This window comes from Onychostoma macrolepis, chromosome 04, assembly GCF_012432095.1.
Source record: "Onychostoma macrolepis isolate SWU-2019 chromosome 04, ASM1243209v1, whole genome shotgun sequence".
NCBI classification, from domain to species: Eukaryota; Metazoa; Chordata; class Actinopteri; order Cypriniformes; family Cyprinidae; genus Onychostoma; species Onychostoma macrolepis.
Genome location: NC_081158.1, coordinates 18,545,046 through 18,565,006, shown reverse-complemented (window position 1 = coordinate 18,565,006; position 19,961 = coordinate 18,545,046). Strand labels below are relative to the sequence as shown.

General features: G+C 35.3%; 1 protein-coding gene across 1 annotated transcript in view; it reads right to left on the bottom strand.

Moving 5' to 3' along the window:
• taf3 (TAF3 RNA polymerase II, TATA box binding protein (TBP)-associated facto) overlaps positions 1–18,139 on the bottom strand; it is a 49,044-nt gene extending 30,905 nt beyond the window's left edge. Inside the window, exons 1-2 of the mRNA XM_058773090.1 lie at positions 17,836–18,139; positions 15,934–16,194 (exon numbers count right to left, since the gene is read on the bottom strand). Coding sequence (XP_058629073.1) covers positions 15,934–16,194; positions 17,836–18,001 — 427 coding nt within the window. The 5' untranslated portion in view covers positions 18,002–18,139. The remainder of the gene's footprint in view (positions 1–15,933; positions 16,195–17,835) is intronic.
• Positions 18,140–19,961: the final 1,822 nt, after the last annotated feature.

Genomic DNA, 19,961 nt, shown 5'->3' with positions numbered 1-19,961 from the left:
GGCCCCAGTCACAATTTTTCCAACTAAGCCAGCAGAAAAAAAAAACTTCCTTACTATATATGGACCGCATATGGTCTAGAGAGAGATGCAAACAAACATCACATCAGGAAACCCAAAATAGCAGGCAGGTGTGTCGTCTTTAGATGCTCGTGATCATCATGGGGAAAATGTCTGTCAGCAGATTTTGTTGGTCACTCATCACACAACACAAGCTTCAGGACTGGTGGTGGAGGACATTGACTATACAATCAACCTAGACGACATCTAGAGTGCTAGAGTATAATACATTACAGAGTACATTAATAAAAAGTAGAATATATAAGAGTATATAGAGTAACATATATAATCTAGAGTTTATAGAATATATTATAGTCTAATAAAGAGTATATTAACTCTTAAGCCCCGTTCACACCAAGACCGATAACTATAAAGATAACGATATTAGCGTCCTTAGGTTGTCAATGTTTTTATCGTTCATCAGCTGAAAAAAAAATTGTTCTGAAAGAAATTTTTCCAACGATATCGTTTCTCAGTGCCTTTATCGTTATAGTTGTGATGTGGACTCTTACCATTACCATCACATTTTGAAGTATCGCATCAGAAACGAGTGATGGAAATACCCAATTAAAAAAAATAAAATAAATAAATAATTTTTACGCTCGCTTGAGGTGGTTTTTGACTTATGCGAAAAAGGGTTGACTTATGCAAATAACGGAAGATTAAAATGCATTTGTCAAATAAATTCCACCATGCGCATCAAAAAAAATCATGTGAATTTGCACGACGGGACGGTATAATTTCACTAACCAGCAGACTGATCTTGTTGCACAGCATTTGACATGTTGTTATGGTCATTCTGAAATGCCTGAGCAAAGTCCAAGTATTTCTGTATAACTGCCTCTCAGAACTGTCTTACAAGACTGTGTTCCAAACAGCAGGCATCCGCCTCCGAAAGCAATGAGCGCATTTATTGTGTTTCGTCTGCTCGCTCTCAGGTGCAAGTAATTTATTATATAAGAAAATTACTATATTCAGTGTCTTCTCATACTTTTCTTAGTGATATTTAGTGCCCGTTTATTAGGAAGTTACGATTTTTTTCTCTTTGACTTGTTGGATGGAAACGGTGCTTATTCGCAAATGTTTTAGATGGAACCCCAGCTTACGACTTCATTTTGTGATTACTGTATAAGATTTTAAATAAGCACACCCACATAAACATTTTATAAATATATCATTAATATAAATGATAAAATTAGCCTGTATAAAATTATAACATTTATAATTTTAGAAAATAAAATTATAATGACTTTTTACAAAATATGTTATTAAATCCCATGACTTTTCAAAGCCTAAAAACACAATTTTAAAACTCCCTGATATTCCCAGGTTTCCCACGACTGCGGGGAGCGTATCAAAACCAGAAACCTCAAACAGATAAGATGAGTTTGAGATTACCACAGTACAGGTCAAATGAATTTTAAGTGATGCTGGAAATCCTAAACAAATGCTACACGCATTAACATAAAAATACAAACACTCGCTCTTCATTCTACACAATCTTGCACACAATCATGTAATATTACTCATGTAATGAACTATGCATATCACAAAAAAAATAATAATCTGAAAGTTGAACCGAGCAAAAATTAGACTATTAGACTAATAATGTAAATGTTCCATCTGCTTCGGTAAAAGCACCTCTTGACTTGCAGCATGTGCAGTGATTTTCCACCCTCCTTCAGAATGCTGGTCTCATCCACCTCTTGTTTCCTATGGTGGCATTAAGTGCTTACCCAGACTCCCTCTCTGCTAGGACAATAAACACACACTAATTCCCTGGCACCGCTAAACGCTTCAGCAGCACTGAGTGTGTGTGTGTGTGTGTGTGTGTGTGTGAGCCCAATTACTGAACACACACACAAGAGAACCCCTGGAACACACTTTTAGAGCGTAACACTTGATATTTAAGGGTGAACTAGATTGTTGACATCAGCACTATGAATAATGGTTTTAACAAATGTTTACAAGTATTTTTAGACTGAATGTTTATATGCATAAACCGTTTTGCCTAATTCGGAAAGTGTAATTGGTTTTTAATTGATGGATCTCATAGAAAAATCTATTTTATACACATTAGTTCTCTGAAATCTCTGAAACCAGAAACTAACATTAAACAAATACTAACATTCACAGAAACTTAAATATTTGCTCTGACAAATATTTGATATGGGTCAATACAATTCAGTTCCATCTGACTCAATTCAGTTTGATTTCTTATAATTCATACTTAAAAAGTATATTAAATGTAAAGACAAAAATGAAAAACAGCCCAAATAAACAATTTACACCTACTGCAATATTGACAAAAATAATTATGTTCAAATCCGCATGGGATGTAAACTGGAAATCAGAATTTGGTGGATTTTTACAACTGAAATTAAGAACAAATTGAGCATATGAAATTCTGTATAGTAATTATACTTTAGTAATAAATTATGTAAACAATGCATTAACTTTTTATTGTCAGATCACTATATTTACACCCCTAAAAATGTATTCAGTGTTAATAACAAAGGTTACTGGTGGCAAAGCAAGTAGCTGCCAGCCAAAAAAGAAAAGTATTTGCACTGTCTGCGCGCACACACACACACAAGCATACACTCAGGAACCAGCTATTTCAGCCCGGGTTAACTGTGACCCACCCTGGCGCCCTGGGACCGGGGGCAGAGGTTCTTTTGAGCCCGCGAGCCTGTCACCCTCTCTGGGGAAGGATTTACATTCCTACCCCTCCCATCCACCGGACGAACCAAGCCCACTACACACAGCATCAGTTAAAAGAGTTTCAACACACAAACACTCACGGTGGCCCCGACAAAACTACTCTGACCCGAACTCACCGAGTCCAACAGCAACAGAAGCTAATATCTATGAATTTCTAAACAACTGTCAAACACTTTTCCGTTTCAGGAAACAAGAACAGGAATCTTCAGAATAGGTCCGGATGGCCCAACAACCAACTAGTTCATTAGTGAGGTCAGCTAGTTAAATTTTATATAAATTCTTTCTTCTTTCTAGATTAATTCAAATTCGGTGTGCTTTAATAATTTTCAGTTTTGATGCGCTCTCTGAGTCTCTACATTCAGCACAAGCACAAATATGTATATGTATATATGTGTGTGTGTGTGTATATATATATATATATATATATATACACACACACACACACACACATATACACACTTAATAGTAAAAATAATTATTTCACGTGTATATAATTAAGATAAAGCAACCTACAACAAGCTGATAGATAAAAATGTTAACCTTCTTTGAGAAGCTTCGATAATTTTTATTGCTGTTGAAACAACCCACTAATTATTCTGTATAAAGCATGTGTCACTTTGCACATTCCCAACAAAAAGGTTATGTATACAATAACAACATAACATTTAAAGCGACAACGGCCAAAAATGCTAGCCAAGCCACTGGTTAGAAGAACTGTATGTTAAAAGATTCAGAAAGACAGGCCGAGAAAGACCCAAATATGCGTAACGCAGTAAAGCAGACTTTAAGGTATCACCCCACATAATTGGGTGTGCATGTGGGTGAGAATTTCGTAGGCGGCGATCGAATGTACGAACAGCATTTTTCCTGCCAGAGTCATGGCTTGGAAGAGCCCGTCTTTCATATCATAATGCCAGAAAGATACACGGTGGCCCTCAAAGCTAATCACATGACACCTACGCTTACCAGGAGGACAACGGACCAGGTCAATGCCCGCTGCAGAGTGTGTATTCACATATTGTACAGTACATTTTTTATATAAACAAACATGGGGAGAGATTCCAGAGAAAACACGTGGAATATGTTTGTGTGCTACAGACAGACAGCAAAGGAGAGAGAGACGTAGACACAGAAAGACAGAAAGAAGGAAAGAGGTTGGCTGGTGCAAGAGTGCCATCTAAAGGGGGCAGAGGTACTGCAAGATATTTGGTGGGGTGAGATGTTTAGAGTCACAATTTAATAATAAACTCCCACTAACAGAACACAGGCATAAAAGAAACTGAATTATGAACTGACAAAAAGACAAAGTTCATATCTAAACATGATCAAAAAATAAAAAATAAATAAATAAAAAATAAAATATATAATTCTTTTTATTATTAAAACACAAATCATTTTAAAGAATTATTTGTGCACTTCAAATAATTATTTAAAATAAAATAATTTCAGAAAAATAATAAAAACAAGTAATAGAAAATACAACAATTTATGCCTAAATTTATCCTGCCAACAAAATCAGTGCAAAATAAATGTAAAGACGAAAAATCTGTATTGTTTAGTTTTTATTTAGTATGTTTACTAGGGGTGTAAATATTTTCTCTGGCAATATCTGATAATGAATCTTTACTGTATAACGCCATCAAAATTTTTAGTGCATTTCAAAAGTAGTATTTAATTAATGATTTATTTGTAAGTAAAAAGGGCCGAATAAGGTATTGAGAAGAAAATAATAGTTTCTAGAGGCACAACAGCCAAATTAGTGGGTGGCAGTTGACATCTTAAAAGCTTAGTCAGACAAATCACATCACACCAAATCAAATGAAATCGACATATCCTGCCACTGAACGAGCATGAAGACAGTAACGTGGGAATGAGGAGAACTTAATAATTACAACCTTAATCACTTCTCCCCTCAAATCCCCCTTCATAACTGCTTTATTTACATCTTTATCAGGATATCTAAAGATATCAGTGATGTCCTACTGTAAAGAGGCATGAAAAGAGTCAAAGGCAGGCCGGTGAACTGCAGCGTTTTGTAGAGAAGAAAAAAAAAAACAGCCATCTGTAAAAAAATATCTTAGTGTGTCTTAGTCATTCACATCCGTGCATTTAGCAGACACTTTTATTCAAAGCAACTCATAATTATTGCAATACAACATTTATGCATGTGTGTATTTATTTATTTTAATCTGCATATAGACCAATATTAGAAGTAGATAATATTACGGCTTTTCCTAAACCTATATTATGCCAAGTGCATTGCAACTACAGAAGGGTTCAACAATAAGTTGTTTTTTTAACATTAAAAAAATTAATGAATGCATGAACACTATATAATCAAACGCACATTTGTACTAGAAAACAAACAAATAAACAAAAAACTACATGTTGTTTAATAAATAAAACTGTGACTTAATTAGTGTTTATGCTTGTGGATGTTTCTCACAATTTCAACTGTTACCCAGCTTAATAAATTTTAATTAAAAACAGTGACATTCAATATGTCACTGAAATTTACATACATTGATCAACAAACAAATAACATTTTTTACAAATAGCAATACATGATTATAATATCTTGTTTATAATATTGGCCAAAGTTTCAAAATTGGTGCATCCCTATTCAAAACTGTACAAAAAAAAAAAAAAACAGGCTATATTTTCACATAAAACAGACAAAACAAAAATCCTGATCCACCTGTAAAGTTCCGACTTGACTTTGGAGCTGTGATAAATCACATCATGCTGTGACATGAAACTTTATAGAGATAAAATAAGCTTGACTTTGCTCATACCTGTATCTGAAGACTTTACACTTGCACGAGCGTTTCAGCTACGAAGAGGATCAAGTTTGGAACGAAGGACACAAAACCGGCACAGACAGAGAATGAAAAGAGAGCGGCGGTAGGACGAAAAGAATAGGACATGCTGGAAACGGTGACAAAAGAATCAAACGATTCTTTGGGAGACACAAAAATGGCGTGGATTATGTGTTTTATGAAGATCTCACCGAGGCGGTCGCAAAAACGCTTTCAAGTCGCCTAATTATAAGAGAAACCTCAGAGAATGTGAGAGTTTGGACTGGGAATAAAAGATAGGAGAGGAAATTCGTTGCACACACACACACACACACGTTTTGTGTTAGTACACCTGGGCAGAGGAGGGTAGCGAGCTCTCCAGGACTGATCCTGGGTCAGGTGACCTCTCCACCGAGCCCAATAGCCGGCTCCTGTCTGTCTGCCATTCACACACACTCAAGACAGGCTCGTGGTACCTGGCCCAGTGCAGCAGGGAGTCATCCCAGACCTGTCAATCAGAGAGTGGCAACGAGCAAACACGAACCTCTCTGTCTCTCTCTCACACACACACACTCTCTCTCATCCACGCAGTGGGCTGACGGGGGGGATGTAAACGGTTGTGACAGGGGGCAGTAGGGTTGGGTTGAGCCATCTATCATAAAGCCACGACAGAGTAACATAAGACCAGAGGCTTCTCTCTACACACACACAGAGCTCACTCGACAGCACCTAACAAACACATCTAAAGGGAGAGTTCGCACCAAAAAGAAAATTCTGTCAACGTTCAGTCGTGCTCGTGTTGATAAAATCCATATGAATTTTTTCTGTGATAAATAAAAGGAGATATTTTGCAGAATGTCCCAGCTGCCCTTTTGCAAACAATGAAAGTAAATGGGGTCTAAGGATTTTGACAGGGCTCTTCGCTTACATTTCTTTTTAGGAGCACTTTTTTCCCTCAATTTGTCAAATTTAAAAAATAAATAACTTTCACATTACAAGGCAATATTTGCCACCTTAAAAAAATGTGCAATTTTGAATTATTAACTTATATGATACTTTAAAAATGAAATTAAAACCACCAGTAGGTGGCAACAAGTCACTGTCTGTGTCAATGAATCATTCATTTAATTGATTTAATCAAAGCAGTGACCAATACACAAATTGTGACTTGTTTTATAGGAAAATAGAGTAATTGCACACTTCCAGATTTGGTGTGCCAGTTTGTAGAGATGCACAATTTGGTTAAAACATTTGTGATTATAATTGCAATATGACTTTATTATTATTATTATTACTTGGTGTAGCCGATTATTCGTGATGATTTGCATTTGTTTATTATTATTATTTGGGTAACACTTTACAATAAGGTTCATTAGTTAAACATTAGTTAATGTATTAACTAACATGAACTAACCATGAGCAATACATTTGTTACTGTATTTACTAATCTTCGCTAACGTTAGTTAATAAAAATACAGATGTTCATTGTTAGTTCATGTTAGTTCACAGTGCATTACCTAATGTTAACAAGATTTTAATAATGTATTATTAAATGTTGAAATTAACATTAACAAACATTAATAAACGCTGAATAAGTGCAGTTCATTATTAGTTAATGTTAACTAATGTAGTTAACTAATGAACCTTATTGTAAAGTGTTACCATTATTTGTATGTGTTTATACATTTGTGTTTTAGTATTGTCCACCTGCCGGGTTTTAGGGACGTATGCACCACCATATAGGGGCAGGGAATAGGAAGTTGGGGGATCGTGTTTGGATACCGGGCATGGTGGTAGCTCACAGTTTTTTGACCACTTCGTTATTGTGGCTTACATTTTCGTTTGTTGGAAATAAGAACTTAATCTAGAAATGTTTTTGAAACAAAACTTTTGCATTTAATAAACGAAATTAAATATGGAAAGGAAGTTTGGAGTGGGGTGCGTGCAAAATACCCACTGTTCCCCGAATCCACAGCCTAATTCAGGAGGCCGACACATTACTATTATTATTATTTTTATCAATTGAAATTATTAAACAAAAATATTACTATTGTAATATTTTACTGTAAAATAAAGAAGATATAAATAACTAAAAAATTATTATTTTATAGTAATACACTGTTAAAAAAAAAAAAAAAGGAGTGTCAACAAAATTTTAAGGCAACCAGCTTCAGCAGATTATTGAGTTTGCTCAACTTATTTTTGTGGGAGATTCTCGATTTTTTGTTGTATAAACTTAAAACAACAAGTTGAGAAAACTCAAAAATCTGCTGAAGCTGGTTGCCTTAATTTTTTTTTACAGTGTAGTAAGAATAATTTAATAAAATAATAACAACAACAACAATAATAATAATAATTATTATTAGAACAACTGTAAATTTCTTCATTTTTAAACCATTAAACTTTATTTAGGCAGAAAAAAAAAAAGCAAGGAGCCCTTATTTTATAAGTGATTCTCATTACAGGTGTGAAAAATTGGTTGGTATACACTGCATTCCCAAACGCACGTAAAAAGTGACTCGATCTTAGAGCAGATGCAGAGAATGCAAACCGAGCCACTCTGAGATGCTGAAAACCCGGGATCATGAGCTGCTCTAATGTCAAATAAAACAGTGCTTGAATCTGAAACATGCAGCGCATATATTTGTATAAACAAATCTAAGCCTTCGCAATTTGATAATCAGGGTTTTTTTTTTCAATTAATCGTGCAGCCCTAAACAATTCAATTTCATAAAAATGGGCCAAACAACTTGTGCGCTATAAAGACTTATCAATTAGCTTTGTTTGATGTCAATGATGCAGAACACAATTAATCCTTACAAGGAATGTGGAATATGTGGAATTGCTGAGATATGAAAACCCACTTTTATTGTATGGAAAAGGGCAGCATGAACATTCTTCAAAACTCCTCATTTTGTGTTCAACGAAAGAAAGTTTAGCACAACATGAGTGTGAGTAAATAGTGACAGAATACTCATTTTGGAGTGAGCTATTAATTTAAGCAAGGCATAAAGTTGAATTTTTCAAACAACAAGGAAATTCTCGAAGGCTTCTCCTCTTGTCCCGCAAGTACGAACTGTCCGTCAGATTTATTTGATAGCGTTTTAATTTGCTCTTTGATTTGATCTGGATGAGCAAAGTGGCCCGTTTAGGTACAGTATTTTAAAGGGGTCGACAAATGGAAAGTAAAAAAGACAAATGGATCCAACGTCGCCAAACCTCTGTAAAAGAGCAAGAAGGATGGATGAGAGACAAAGAGAGAGAGTGGAAGAGAGAGAGGAGAATAAATCTGCACTCCTCCATCGATCCCAATCCTTTCTGCTCTCATCTTATCTTTGGGTCTGAGGGAGCCAGGCAAGTTTAAACGATTCTGACCTTGTCCGACATAAATAGTCAGAAAACTACAAAGAGCAGATAGCCCTCTCTCTCCATGAGCAAAGGGGGACGAGGAAGGGAAATACATTGAGATAAGAGGAGGGGAGAGAGATAATACAGGAGTTACTACATCAGCGAGAGTGTCACAGACAGACATAAACAGCACACCGAAGCCCCTTTTCTACCGATAGGGTACCAGTGGCCAATCTGGAACCGTTCTGCATGTTTCCATGGTAGAAAAGGCCGTTCTGGATGTTAACATTGTCTGGCCCCTTAAACCTGCTGATTTTTAAATTAGTTTAGGTAGAAAGGTAAAGCAGGAGTATTGATTTATTTGTATATTAGTATTTAGATTCTAATTAAAAATATTTTTTCAATATTTAAAAAAAAAAGTAAATATTTTTAGCTAATTAATTCTTATGAATAAATTATTTGTTGTTATGTGTTTTTTGAAGATGTGGTAGGATCAGTGAAAATAAGATGGCAAGACGCTAAATCAAAATAAGTTAAAATATGTTCTCAAAGCATTTCTATCCAGACAATGACCAAGCGTCGGCTCTAGCCTGTGAATCAGCACTATTTCGGTAAAAACAGGGTACGGCTGACCTGAGAGAGACAGGCAGAGTGAATGTGAGACAGTAATGACTATTATACTTAAAAGACAAAATTCTTTTCATCAGGTCGGATTCTCCTGGCTACGGGAGCGTGCCCTTACCAATCAGAGCGGGCCCTGGGCCCTATTCTCTCTAAAGAAGATGTGAATGTCGCGGCGGAAGAAAAGGAGAAAAGACGGAGGCCTTTAATATTCATCCTTTTCTCTTTTTAGAGTGTAACGGCTGCACCTGACATCTACGGAAACTGTGCAAATCTCTTCATGCATTGTCAGGCTCTCCTCTAATCATTTTACGCCCTTGTGAAGCTTTGAAAAGAGCCGATAACGAAGCGAGTCAAATACAGAGCTTGCTCAATTCATAAGTTAACAGAAGCACGGCACACGCTAGCAGAGACTGAGGTAATAATCAGGAACTGGAGATTCACAGCATCTGCACTGCGAGAGAGCGGCGCGATGTGCTGCAACAAAACCAGCTCTGTCGCTTGCACCGTGTCGATGGGATGATTGCGTTAATAAAGGAAAGGGACTGAATACAAGGCTGGCAAAACTGCAACACTCACATTACAATTAACAAAGTTGTCTGCACTGCACATAGTCAATGATGCATATGTGTAATCCAACAAAATTAGCAGCTTCCATAATAACCAACAAAACTCCCTATGATGCATGCATGTAATGCGACAAAACTAGCGGTGCCTGTAATATCAACAAAGCTGTGTAATGCATGCAATACGACATAACTAGCAGTGGCTGTTGTCTATAATGCATGCAATGCGACAAACTTAGCAGTGCCTGTTAATATCAACAAAGCTGTCTAATGCATGTAATGCGACAAAATTAGCAGTGCCTGTTAATATCAACAAAGCTGTCTAATGCATGCAATGCGACAAAATTAGCAGTGCCTTTTAATATCAACAAAGCTATCTAATGCATGCAATGCGACAAAATTAGCAGTGCCTGTTAATATCAACAAAGCTGTCTAATGCATGCAATGCGACAAAATTAGCAGTGCCTGTTAATATCAACAAAGCTGTCTAATGCATGCAATGCGACAAAATTAGCAGTGCCTGTTAATATCAACAAAGCTGTCTAATGCATGCAATGCGACAAAATTAGCAGTGCCTGTTAATATCAACAAAGCTGTCTAATGCATGCAATGCGACAAAATTAGCAGTGCCTGTTAATATCAACAAAGCTGTCTAATGCATGCAATGCGACAAAATTAGCAGTGCCTGTTAATATCAACAAAGCTGTCTAATGCATGCAATGCGACAAAATTAGCAGTGCCTTTTAATATCAACAAAGCTGTCTAATGCATGCAATGCGACAAAATTAGCAGTGCCTGTTAATATCAACAAAGCTGTCTAATGCATGCAATGCGACAAAATTAGCAGTGCCTGTTAATATCAACAAAGCTGTCTAATGCATGCAATGCGACAAAATTAGCAGTGCCTGTTAATATCAACAAAGCTGTCTAATGCATGCAATGCGACAAACTTAGCAGTGCCTTTTAATATCAACAAAGCTGCTATGATGCATTCATGCAACGCAATGCAAAAAAGGTTTTTTTTTCAAAGCTGCAAGCATGTAATTGGACAAAAATAGAAGCCTGTTACTATTAACAAAGCTGTCTAAATTGAAAGCATGAAATGCTACAAAACTAGCAATGTCTATTTAAATCAATAAAATTGTTTATGACTATGCATGCAAACCCAGCAGCACCTATTATAATCAACTGAGCTATCTATGCTGCATGCAACACAGCTAAACTAGCAGCTCCTGTTAAAATTAAAGATGCTAAACCTGCAAGCAAAGCATGCAATGCAATAGCAACTAGAAGCTACCATTATAATAAAGAAAAATTGCATTTATACAAACAGACTCTTAAGTAAATCTCAGTTTCTTAACTATCCCACGAGAAGCAATGAGCATTGGGACATCCCGTTGCTCGTTTTGTGGAGTCATGCTGGGTAGGCCTGCCCATCCAGATCTCATTGATCTAAATCACTGTTCCACACAGCTTTATATTTAGCATACACTTGTCTTGACTGACCGTGATTATGTCACATTGTACAGAATATATGCACATCAAATTATGCAGATAATTATCGAGTTGTTTCTGGTGGTAAGGACATTGCATCTACCACCTCTACAGCATAAAGACCAACAGGACCATGTTCTTGTGCCGCACATTTGGATCAGCATGTGGTTCAAAAGCGCAGTCCGTTCACGTAGCTTTATTTTACAGCTGTAAATTTCCAGAGCAGTCATCTTAATCTTGTTCTCTCTCTGCATAGACGGAGAGACTTTATCAGCCTGTGTGATCACTGGTAATTTCAGTGTACAGATGCAATCGCGCTCTCTCTACCTCCCATTACCTTCTTCCCTCAGGACTGAACAACAATACGCTCCCACACAATAGACAAACAAGAGCCTGTTGACTGGGAGAAAACCCACCACTGCAGTAACGACAACAACTCTGTCGAATCTGTGTTCATGTAATGAAAATTAGAATGGTCTAAAAACACATTTTCAATGTTGTGCATTTGATCTCAGTGTCTATCAATGTTTAATTGTTTGTACTATGCATATCTGACACAAATTGTGTGGCTTGTTAGGGAGAAGTGCGCTATTACTTTTCTTATATTTTCTCTGAGCCATCTAGGGACAAGAATATCATACGGTCTTATGAGTGAGGTCTTTTGACTTGGGTCAGTAAGCAACCACTCAGAAGTCCCTAGCAACCCTGCAAAACACTCTAGCAGGCTGGTGAGTTTTCACTTTTACTTCAAAAACTAATAGAATTTATTTGTCTACACTGTTTACTTGAACAAACAGTATGCATTTTAGGCAAATAATAATAATACTATTTAATCTTAATATTAACTTCAAATCTTCATTCACATAGTATTATAAATTACAAGAGAAATGGAGAAAATAAAAAAAAGACACGTTCAGACGAAGGGCAAAAATATGGTCACATAGCGCCAACCTGTGGCTAAACATGCTACTGCAGAAGTGAATCATACTAACAGACTAGGGGGGGGGGGAAATGTTGCTAAGGTGATATTTAATATCCTGGTTCCCTTAAAAACCTATTTTGTTCATTTTAATTAAGCTTAATGTAAAATAAAACAAATATTAGATGAAACATTTACATTTTAAGTTGAAGCACTAAAGTTACTAATACTAAAAATTTGAAAAGCTGAATAGAAATAAAAAAATATATGATAAAATAATATACATTTAAAGATAATTATAAATAATAAATATAAAAATGATTCAAACTTCAACTAAAAAGAAAACTGAACATCAAAGCTCATTCAAAATATAAATAACAGTATATAATTAATACTAAAATAACACTGGTTGATATGGATTTGCTATAGGGCGTTCTCAAACAAATCAGCCATCCCAAAGTCTAAGTCTATATTCTGTTTTTTAGTGTCTCAGGTCACTTCTTCAAATGGAAGTCTTCGAGATTTTTAGTGTTTTGGCCCATTTGCAATAATGCAGGATGGGTTGCATGTCAACAATTAGAGGTGGGCGATATGACCAAAATCTTAAATATCACGATTTGAGTAATTTAATTTCACAGTAACAATATACAGTTATTTTTGCTTTAAATCAGGTATTTATGATATCAAAATTTTTGATACCGTAGAAATGTCATAATTTTTGTTACCAGTGTCAATATCACAAAAATACTAACCTAAATAAAAAATAAATAAATAAAATCCTCAAGCTCACTGAAGACAAGTAATCAGTCAGCGATTAAATAAGAATAAGAAACTAATTAAAATCAATAGGACAAAAAAAACAAATAAATAAGAAATGCTACATACATTGTATAAAGTAAACAAATGTAGCCTATAAAACCTCTGCACATTCTTCACTCTGTGAATTAAATATATATTTCTTCTTATAAAAGTTACAAAAGTGAAGAGCAGTGAGAGATTTTCTCTTTTGTTGTTTGATTAACATGAATGACAGACAGCAGGAATATTAGACTGCTGTCACTTTAAGAGCTGCCTGGATCCAATATACTGTTAAATGTGCGTTTTCTTTCTCAGCTGTTTGCTTCACTTAAGATCTAAATTACTGTGTTTACAAGTACACTTGCGAAGACGGGCATTTTAACACATGCAAGTGTGTGTATTTACCTGTTGAAGGCCTATAAAGCAGCAAAATAAACGCATATAGCGCAATGAGTTTTCTTTCACTGCTGATTGCGTTTTAATGGCTTAACGTCACTTGTTTCTAAACCACAATGCTTAAAACCGAGTAAAAACAAGTTTTCATGACCTAGTTGCACATCAACGTCACATGAGCATGTAACCGCGATAGAGACGATAGTCCAAAATCTCTACTGGTTGACAAATTTCTACCAGTTAATCGCATCTGCTGGTATATTGTCCACCTCTATCAACAATTAATCCTTATTATAAGGGGTTTGTACAAATCACTAACCTTAACCATGAGCAGTAGTGAAAAAGAAGTTTCCTAAAGAAAGTAGCACTAAAAATACAAACCACACAAAAATCCATTTGTGTTCGTAACACTCAAATACACAGTGGGGCTCCATAACCTTTGTGGTTTGGAGCGAAATACATATAGTACATATTATATATTACAGAAAAATGTACTGTATGTTTAAACTTTTGTCTGTTTTGCCTATACGAGCACATGTAGATTTGTGGCATGAATGTGTGGAAGTGTGTTCGGGTGTAATACGACCTCCAACTGATCTATGAGGAAGAAAAGGGAGACAGGAAAAAAGAAACAAATGGAAATGGAGGAGAGGGAGAAAAAGAGACCCCGAGTCTTTCTTCTGGCAGAGGGGCATCCAGCTGAGCGCTGGCTCCAAGCCCAGTTAGACCCCCTGCCCTGGCTGGACTCTCTCACACACACACACACACACACACCTGGGATGTCTGCCATCCGGGCCGGACCTCCGCCAGCTTCTCACACAAACATGGCTGAAAGCCTACAGCCCACCGACTTCCTGTTTCACACACACCGACACCCACAAACACACCTCACAGCCAGAGAGCTTCCTGTCCGACCCTAAACAACCCTGATCATGTCCGCCCCTCCACCACCCACTGGCACTGCCTCCGCTGTGTGTGATGAGAAGGCGAATGTGTGTTTGTGTGTGGGAGATATGAGCCGGATGGGGTGAGAGTGAAGGACTGTAGCACTGGGGGATCATGGGATACGTAGGTTCCTGTGTGCACCACTGTACGGGACAGAAATGAACAGACATATATATAAAGTGCATTTTTTTTAAGATTAATTAATTTACAGTACATATGTTTAAAATAATATTTTTTTAATTAATTATATATATATATATATATATATATATATATATATATATATATATATATATATATATATATATATATATATATATATATATATATATATATATATATATATATATATAATAAATTAATAGAAATATAATAATAGAACGATAATCATTTTAAACTAAAGTATTAAATAATGCAACACTTTTATGTCAGATGATTCAGATAAATCTAGGTCCACACTATTTACTTTACCACAAGGTATCAGACATCAGACATTATCATCGGGGATCAACTGGAATTTGTTTAAAATAATATTTCATGTGGAGGGGAAAATAATGAAATGGAAGAGACCATGGAAAATGTATATAATGTGTTACAGAGCTATTCCATTTTACTGCTTTTATTAACTATTAAATAACTGTATCTTTAGAATAATTTAACATGAAATGCAACTTAGATAAATATTTAATAAATTAAATAAATAAAACCATATTTTTTTCTTTTATGAGAGACTGGATTGATTCCAAACACAGTTATTTTCACCTAATTTGAATTTTTGTTAATTCTATTTTCCTTTAGTATGTGTGTGCGGTGACCAAAGAAAAACATTTGGAACGAATGTAAACTAATAATTTTTTCCCCATTTCTCTGCAGAACATTTTAAGGATCATGTGAAAATATTATGCATCATGCATTATCATTCTTTTCTTTCAGTGTTTACAGAAACACACCACAGGTCAGGTAAATTACTAATTCAAATTAAATATTAAAAATATAAATATTAAATATTAAAAACATTGTAATTTACTATTCACTTAAATTCTATATTTCTGTGTGTATCATTTGCTGCCATTAAACTGTTTTATTTTTAAACTGCCAAGTTAAAATGGGCCCAGAATACCACTTTCGTTCAGACAAAACACATCTGCCAATGTAGTAGCCAATAAATCAGCATCAACTGTTATTTCTACTCAGCACTGTTCTATTATCTTTTGATAACTTATTGCTTGCATATATTTGGTTCTGCCTCTATAGCGATGGTGGTACGTACCTTCTTGCAGTGAGACGAGCGGAGGGAAGTAATCTGGGATATAGTCTCTCCTCTCGCCCTTCAGGGCCTCACGGGCGTCCGTGTCAAAGCCAGAAGCAGGAAACTGAAGAACGCTGCTCTTGCTGATGGGAAACTGAGGGATAGTTTGTGGCAAGCCAACAGGCTCCATGTTATTTACATAGTCCTCGAGTTCAGATATACTGACTCCCAAAAGTCCAAAAGCCTGGTCCACATCACTCAGTCCAGGGTCTGTACGTCCATCTGCAAGAAAAGAGAGACACATTATGCTATGCAACATATGGAATTAATGTGTGTTCAGCAAACAAATAATAAATAAATGGACAAAAATATCAAATTTAAGCCTAAAACATTTAAAGAGAGAAAGAAAACACACCAATAAGTAGGAAATTACCTCAGACAAGGTAAAATACCCAGTTTAGTGGTTATTATACTAACTAACTAACTAAACAAACAACTAACTAAATAAAATAAATACCTTTCTGCTGTGTCATAATGTTACTAGTTACATCTCAAAAACAAATGCCTTCATGTGACAACCAAGTTTTCAAAACATTTCTACATATGCATGCAAACAAACCAAAGTTTCACAAAAAACTTTACAAACATGGTAAATTAAAAGCATAAAAACAGCAAAATATTGTCCCCAATGAGCAACGCTTTGTAAACTCTCACTTTGACGACAAGCAGGTTAAGATACAGTTGCTTTATTAATAAATGCACAAATAAAAGAAAGTATATCTGTTTTGAATCAGTGTTATTATAGTTAAATTTAAAAAGCTTAAATAAAATAAAATCTAAATAAACTTTTTTTTTCTCAACTTTCTTGATGTCCTAAAATTACTAAAACTGAAATAAAAATTAATAAAAAGACCATTAAAAAAAAAAAAAATGACAGACAAACAACATTACTAAAACTTACTACAAAAAAAACTACTAATTACTTCAAAAATGAAAACTAATTTAAGATATTGACAAAACTATAATAGTTTCTCAATGATAATAAAATAACACTTTCAAAACAAATGTTAACAAAAAAACATTCCAAACATTTAAATAAAAAAAAAAAAACAATGCCACATAAATGAGCAATGTTTTGCAAAATCTCACTTTCACACACACACACATACATATATATATATATATATATATATAAAACTTAAACTTGTTTTATTTTAGCTACATGCAAATTTGATGTACTGAAATAACCACAACTGAAATGACACTTTAAAAGCACAACTAAAACTTGACTTAAAATATATGAAAACAAAAACTAATTCCTAAAAAAATGAATACATACATACTATAACAGAATATGAATGATATTAAAATAACACTGTTTTAAACACATGAACAGCAACTACACACAGATGCTGCTGCAGCTAACATCATCACTATGGCAACAAGTGGGAATCCACACTCTGCACGCTTGCAAACTATTCCACATTATCTGGTTTAAGGTGCAGCAAACATTCAAGCTCCGAGAGGGATACTATTTCACATTCCACCTCATTTTGAGCAACATACAGTCTGTTAAGCAAAAAGCTGATATATCTGTTAAAACCTAAATAGTCAGCTAACTAGCCTCTAGTCAGCTGTCAAAACATACAGACAGGGAAGTTCGATGGCAAACGTTAGCGTCCAAACTAACGTCTTACAAAAAACAACGCGTTAAGAAGCCAAAGAAACGGACTAAAAGTAGGTCGTTAAGAACGTTTTAACGCAATAACAGTAAAATCCTCATTTGGGGAGCTAGTTAGCTTAGCATGCAAACAACACTTGTAGTGGGCGGGGCTTAACAACAAACACACCATCAACAGTGTACACCAACTCACTCTAGTGCACACTACTCCAAGGGTCAGAAAGGAGTGTTAAACGACTCACAGAGCTCGGAGTATCGGTGGCAGCTCCGGGCCAGCTGCTGCAAGTATCTCTCCAGCACATCGGACAGCAGATCACAGGCGCTCAGCTGCACTGCATCCCAGCCCACCGCCTGACACATCTGCGCCACGGAGACCCGCAGCAGCGAGCGCGCGTAACTCTCACACATGTCTCCAGTCCCGAAAGTCCGCTCTCACGGCGCCTGGAAAGGCTTTGTTTTGGTAATTCACATGAATAGGGACACTGGCGCTTCCATAGGAGCCGCCATCTTTACCTACCGAGCGAAACATTGCGGAGCAATCGATCGCGCATGCGCAGAAGAGCGGAGAGTCTGATCGATTATAGCGTGCTCGATTAGACCACCTGCATAATAAGTTAGTAGTGAAAAAATAGCCTTGAATATTTCCTTTAAAATGTTTTTTATAAATATATAGTTTTTGTTCTTCTTTGTTTTCGAGTGGCCTTTGTAATAGATAATACGCCCGTAATCAAAAGGTTACGGCTGGTAATTAAAGTTTTTTCGAACCTTTCATTTATATGAACCGGTTCAACAAACAATTCAGTGGTCCTATGAGATTCTCATAAATATATTGAAACGAAATATCAGATTGTTGCATGGAGTTATATTTTATCCACTTTTTTCCACCATGTATATTATACATTTTGTATTATAATTGTACTCCAGCACTGGTTTGTTATTATTATTATTCCTGTGTTTTGCTTTTCTTGCCATTGAATGAATATATTTTTTTATTGCATCTCAGTGTATTTTATTGTTTTTGTACGTGGCATTAATAATGATAATCATATGTGGCATATTATATGGTCACGTGCAAATTAAGCTATTTGTAGGGCTGCTCTGCTGTTTATTACGTGCATTAAATTATATTAAATTGCAATTTGTATGTCCCAGATTGTTATAATAGGATCATATAAGGATTTACCCAGAACATAAATTATGTGACTCATTTGGTACAAAAAAAAAAAATATATATATATATATATATATATATATATATATATAAATCTGTGTGAATTATGTGGATTTGTATAACATCATCCATATATTTTAGACATATTTATGGCAAAGGTTATCATTTCAATTTATTTAATATATCTGTGTCTACCTTTGTTCTAACAGTATTATGGTAGCTTACAGTAGAAGTATGGTTACTAGTTGTTTTATTAGTTATTTTAAGTAAAAGTTTATATCAATTTATATGATTTACTCAGAAAAGACTGAGTTGGATTTAATATTTTCCAAAATAACAATTTCACCACTGTGTAAAGTTTGGTCAAAGATTCACTTTTATGCAAACATAAATGTCAAGAAAATAGTTTTTGATGCTAAAAAGTCATTTCAAAGTCAGCTCATATGCTTATATTACTAGTAAAATATATATGGAACGCTATAAATGATTTCTTTTCAGCTATTTTTGCTCCAAATAAAAATGTTTGATTGTCAATTGTGCACTGAAACATTTACTTATATTCACAAATAAATAATAATAATAATAATTATTCTAATGCATAATGAACTTGGATGACTCAAAAATGTCTTCAGAAGAAAAAAAAACAAAAACAACGGTTGGGTATGTTGATGCGCATCAGTTCTCAGATGATAACCATCAGAATCTGAGCTCCAGTGGCAGCTGATTAAATAATGTATGAGTGACCCATATGGTCAAACTTTCTACTTGTCCATTACTTTAATAGATCAGACCCTCTTCTACAATCAGTGACCCCCAAATTCACCCTTTCATGGATCCAGACACCCAACACCGCTGCCTGATCATTTAATCTGATACTGTGGTGGCTGGCCGGGCTTGAGTTTCAAATGGATAACAAGGAGGCTAAACTTGTTTTGATTGGCAATTATAAGAAGGAACAATAAGGATGCCGTTAAGTCAATTGGGTTTATCAGTAATCAGTTCAAAGTAACTTAATACTGTTCTAAGCAAAATACGTAAACGCCAGAGAGGGTTTATTGGAAGGATTGACCTTGTGTTCTGTTTTGGCAGACGTTTTCTCTTCAAATGCTTTGTGTATTGATAACCTCTGAGCGTTGCCGAGCCTGCGGCTTCAAAGAAGAGTTCACAAGCTTTAATTCCAATGGAAAACAAGCATGA